The sequence below is a fragment of the Chenopodium album genome, chromosome 22 (assembly GCF_948465745.1).
Source record: "Chenopodium album chromosome 22, dcCheAlbu1.1, whole genome shotgun sequence".
Taxonomy (NCBI): Eukaryota; Viridiplantae; Streptophyta; class Magnoliopsida; order Caryophyllales; family Amaranthaceae; genus Chenopodium; species Chenopodium album.
In genome coordinates, this window is record NC_137855.1 from 32,113,527 (window position 1) to 32,119,102 (window position 5,576).

Below are 5,576 nucleotides of genomic sequence, written 5' to 3' on the forward strand. Positions count from 1 at the left end.
CAATTGTTAATTATCATATCAACGTATCAAGTGATGTTAAAATAACTACATTTTGATTGTTTTATTGGATAGGAGATTTATTAATTAAGGGATTATTGGAGGATCATGCAGATGCTTAAATTAATTGGCATAAAAAAGTGAATGGGTGATTGTTTATAATGTAGCTTTTTTTTTTTTTTTTTTTTTTTTTTGGAACAAAAATGTAGCAGGTTTTTTCTATTTAATTATTATAAAAATGGATTCTCCTTAAAGATAGAGAGAGGGAGTTAAAAAAAAAAAAACTTTTTTGACGAGAAAAATTTTGACCTAAAATTGACACGTGCTAAACTCTTCTTTAGTACAGTACAAAGTTAAAAATTATTATTGATGATGCATTTTGTAATTGAATGCAATATATATTCATATTACTAAAATGGTTCATATAAAAAAAAAAAAAAATAATAACATGTAAATATAAAGATGAAGTAAATGTGATATACTACCATTAATTAATTGATCTCTAAATTTCTCAAAATTTAGTACAGGTTCAAATCCGTCCTATAATTGAAATATTACATAATCAAAGATGCTAAGCCATCTTCTAAGGAGAGTCCTTTTGCTCAAACAAAGCTCAATAGCAACTTTTTTTTTGGTTAATAGCAACTAAACTAACTAATTAAGACATTAAAACAAATAATTATCACTTCATATGATAAAAAATACCTAAACCATACAAACTCCTGAATAAAAGGATCAGACGTTTGAAAAACTAAGAAGTTTCTTAATTCCCATTATAATTGCTAATAATAATCCTAGGCATTATTCAAAGTAGGAGGTCTTTGCACATCCACCTCTTCTTTGGTAGCCTTCTTTCTATCATGCTTAGTACTACCAACACTATCAGTCAACTCGCGACCTTTAGTTTCATATGGAATGAGCAAGACAGCAACGGCTGTAGCCAAGACTACACCGGCGAAAAACAGGACAGCTTCCTTTTGATGACATCCTTGTACTAAGGCTACAGCCACGACAGGGCTGACCATACCGCCAATTCTTGCCATAGAGCTTGCAGTTCCAAACCCGGTATTTCTTATTGATGTTGGATATATCTATATTGTAAAATCAAAACAGAACAATTTAAAAGTCGTATAGAAAAGATTGTTGAAAAAATGAGTGAAATGTACAAGGTGGTTGATGTACCTCAGGAGCAAAAATGAAAGCAGTAGTAAATGTTCCCATAATACATGCTCGAGAACCAAACATAAGAACGGTTGTTAATGTTTCAGATCGATGGGCTACCAAAGGCACCAAGAACGCACAACATGCAGCTAACATAAGTGCCATTGAATTCTTACGCCCAATTCGATCAATTAGGAGTCCAACAATGACAAGTCCAGGGAATTCTACAAGAATCAACAAAAAATTATGTCAAAAGTGTGTTCATTTTATCAAAGTTACATTGTCCAAGGAAATTAAAATTAACTGTTAAAGTATGTAACATATTCGTGGCTGATTGTTGAAGCCCAGAAACATATTTTATACTCTATCATGTTAGTAGACCAACTCAACCAAAAGATTAAGCTGATGGCTGAATCATCACATACCTGCAATACTAGTGATGAAGACTTCCTGATAATTGATACCAGCACCAGGACTATTATCCTCGACGTTGTTCTTGTTAGGACCACATACATTGTCATTGTTTAACTGAGTTGTGAGTAACACGAGACCATAGTAAGCTAAGGAATTTCCAAAGAACACGACCCAAAGAAGTATTGTTGTACGGACCAATTTGGGTGAAAGGAGTATCATAATTGATCGTTGTACAGTCATTTCTGTATCCTTCCAATTTTTCGAAACAGCACCATCATCTTCTTGAAAATTTTGCTCTTCTAGTTCCATATCAGTTGCGAGAATCCCAGGAGGCAATTCTTTGCCATTTACTTTGGCCATTTTTGCTAAAACTTCAAAGGCCTCGTCTTTTCTACCTTTCAAACATAAGTACCTTGGTGACTCTGGTGTAATTAGGTAGAATATGAGCAAAACAAATGAAGGCAAAACTGATAGACCCAGCAACCATCTCCATCCTAACCTCGGCATTACAACCTATAAAATTTGAAGAAATTATTAGCTTAATAAGAACTAAATGGTTGCATTTACTTGAGACAAAATTAACTTTAATTAAGACCCTGAACTATACCCCGAACTTTAACTAGTAGCAAGAACACCACACACTATTGATTGGAGTGCAACCAATTACCGTTTAATCATCAGAAATATCTCAGTTATTTGAGTGTCCAAAATACTCATTAATAGCACGCGTTGCACCCAATTCAATACTTAATAGTGTGCCAACTATTACTCAAAGCTCAGGGTGCTTGGTGCACCAAAGCTATGTTTGTGTTGAGGCCAAATTTTGCCTTTACATGATATTATTAAAGTCATAAGATTTTGGTATTCATAGAATTCTCAATGAAATTAATCAAACAAAACCTCATATGATATATCAATGTTTGTTGAATGACAATATTCAGTCAAGTATTTCAAACTTTGACCTTAATAAGCAAAATTTAAGCATTTTATAAGTTATTGAAACAGACAGAATAGCTTATATACTTGATTGTGAGCTACTATGTAATGTTAGTCTACTCGTAAATCATTTGTGAAATGCAGCAATGACTATGTTACTTAATTACCACTTCAAGTCGTACGTGATACTAGATCCTTTACACTTAGACTAGATCAAATAATGTGAAACTTTATACTAAAACAATCATGTTTAGACACTAGAGTTTGAGTAACTTAAAAATAAAAGTCGAAACTAAAAAAATGTGGTAGGGAACGAAGTAAGAGCTAGTAGTGAACATACCCAGGCTAAGGCAGACTCGACAATAGAACCAACGGTCCAAAAAGCTTGGAAAAGGACTAACCATGTACCGCGACTAGGTGCAGGTACAAATTCTAAAAACCAGGTTAATAGTACAGGACCAGCGCCGAGGCCATTGCCTACAATGCAACGTGATATTAGCAAGACTGCGTAATTTGGAGAACCTGCACTTACGCATCCAGCTGCAGCAGTTAATACTGCTGAGAACATATATCCTTTCCTGATACAAATTTGTTGGTATTACATGAGATTCATAAATTTGGATTAATGGATAGTAGTGGAAAATGGTGAGTTACATAGAAAATATATGATTTGGTGAATACTTTGTGTATAACTTATAATAGGTAATTAATGACATTGACTAAAAAAACGAAAAAAAAAAATGGAAGGGATTTTGGAGGGAGAAAACAGTATCAGAAAATAGAAAATATATGTCAAATATATGATTGAAATAAAAATTTAGAATTTTAATATATAAATATATAAATTTATTAAAATCAATGTATGCATATCTCTAAATTTGATCGAATAATTTTTCTTATCCAACATGGTGATGATCATGTATTCATGTTAATAATAAATTGTTTGGATTAAAAATATATTCATTTATGTTGAGTTTGATAATAAAGAATATTGTAAGTTATTACATGTTAATATACTACTATATCAAAGATGATGAATTAAATCTTAAAAAAAAAAAAAAAACCAATTCTACAAACAAATCTAACTAATTAAAATGCTTACCAACCCAAAGAAAATAAATAGCACTTCCAAATAGGGAGTCCGTCACCTATCATATCATCGGGCGGGTGTACCTATTTCTAGGTACACCAAAACTTCGAATAAGTTATACCATTTTGTATTTGCTCATTTTTAAAGAGAAATTATTTGCATCATAGAAATTGAGATAAAGATATAAATTCTACAAACTTCTATTAACTCAAAATAATTCAATTTATAGGAAATTAATTTTTAGAAAGAAAAATTTAGCTAATGTGATACTTTGTATACTTTTGTGTATTTGAAAATTGTTTTAAAAGGGGCACATGATTACCAAGTGTTACTTGCCCCTACACATATAGTTGATCATAATAATTATAGTAATAAAATAATTTTAGTAGTTACAATTATACTCCGTAATAAAAATAACAATAATAACAATAACAAAAACAAAAACAAAGTTGATCATATAATTATAATTTTTTTTTTTTTTTTTTTGGTGCGAGTCGATCATATAATAATTGTAGTAATAATAATAGCTATAGTAATACTTTGTAACAATAACAATAATTATATGAATATTTTTTAGAAACTACCTAATATAACCTAAAATGTGTGAGAATCAATCTAATAAAAAAAAAGTTGACCTTTTGTAGGATCTCCACCATTGACCCAATATTTCGGTGTTGACCCACCACAAATCACCTCCAAAACCTCCCGCTTTCATTCTTAAAACCAACACAACCCGCTTGAAAATTCCTACACCAAGCAGAAACACCCCTTCAACCCTTGGGTGGGCGATTTCGAGGGTATATTATGGTGGATCAACGCCGGAAGAATTGGTCAACAATGAAATTGCAGCTAGAGATAGTCTTTTACAAAATTTCATCTTTTATTTGGTAATTTCTTACAACATTTTTTACATTAGGTAGTTTCTCGCAAATTCATAGTTTTATTAGATAATTTTAACAAAAAATTCTTATAATATTAATAGTAATCAAGGGAACACCCCGAAAAATGACAAGCATCGGGTATCATAGGGTTTAGATATACCTTCTTCCATATTTATCAGAAACAAGACCCCAAGAATATGCTCCGACGAGCATACCTGCAAACACAACGGTAGTGATGAGACTTTCCTGAGCAGCACTAAGCTTCCATTCGAGTTTAACTGCTGGTCCGACGAATGACAATATCATCATCTCCATTGCTTCTGCAACCCACCCCATTCCAGCATACGCAAGTACTAAATATTGGTATTTTCCAAACCCTAATTTCACTAGTGCATCATCCACACTATACGTTACACTTGAATCCGTCATTTTCTACAATCATGTAACAAAAATATGTTTGATTTTTAGTAACATAATTTTAGATCTCAATATAAAACAATCTTCAAAAAAATGATAGCTAATGTAATTTGTTATAAACACATACCACTATATTTGGAATATGTTGTGTTGCACTAGTGAATGGAGGCGATGATGTCGTTAGTTGTTGTTTGTCATGCAACTTTATCGTTCAAAAATCTGAAAAAGAAAATACTCATATAAGTGATTTATTAGGGATGGCAGGTGGGTATAAAAAAGCGGGTCCCGCACCGCACCCGCCGCAGTTGGTGCGGGTATGGGTACAAGCTTGGCGGGTATGTAGGCGGGTATGGGTATAAAAGTCATACCCGCCGTGGTTAGTGGGTAGGTGGTGGATTTTGAGTAATACCCGCCCAATACCCGCCTGACCCGCCCAATACCCGCCTACCCGCCTAATTACCTGCATACGCGCCCAAATACCCACCAATGTAAGACTATTATTATTTTAGTTTTAGTTTTTATTTTTAGGAAATAAGACTATTATTATTTTAGTTTTAGTTTTAGTATTTGTTATGATGTCAGACTACTTTAATTGTTTGTATTTCAAATTTACTATATATTTGCAACAATTTTTAGTGTATAATGACTGTTTATATGAGAAATTTATATAAAAAAACTGA

At 32.4% G+C, this 5,576-nt stretch overlaps 1 protein-coding gene across 1 annotated transcript; it reads right to left on the reverse strand.

Moving 5' to 3' along the window:
- Positions 1–214: 214 nt before the first annotated feature.
- Positions 215–4,908, reverse strand: LOC145605835 (organic cation/carnitine transporter 7-like). The gene is made up of 5 exons (XM_081661897.1): positions 4,640–4,908; positions 2,849–3,086; positions 1,584–2,085; positions 1,180–1,382; positions 215–1,088 (listed from the first exon to the last, which is right to left on the reverse strand). The coding sequence occupies exons 1-5, from the start codon at positions 4,906–4,908 to the stop codon at positions 792–794; spliced, it is 1,509 nt and encodes a 502-aa protein (XP_081518023.1). The 3' UTR covers positions 215–791.
- Positions 4,909–5,576: the final 668 nt, after the last annotated feature.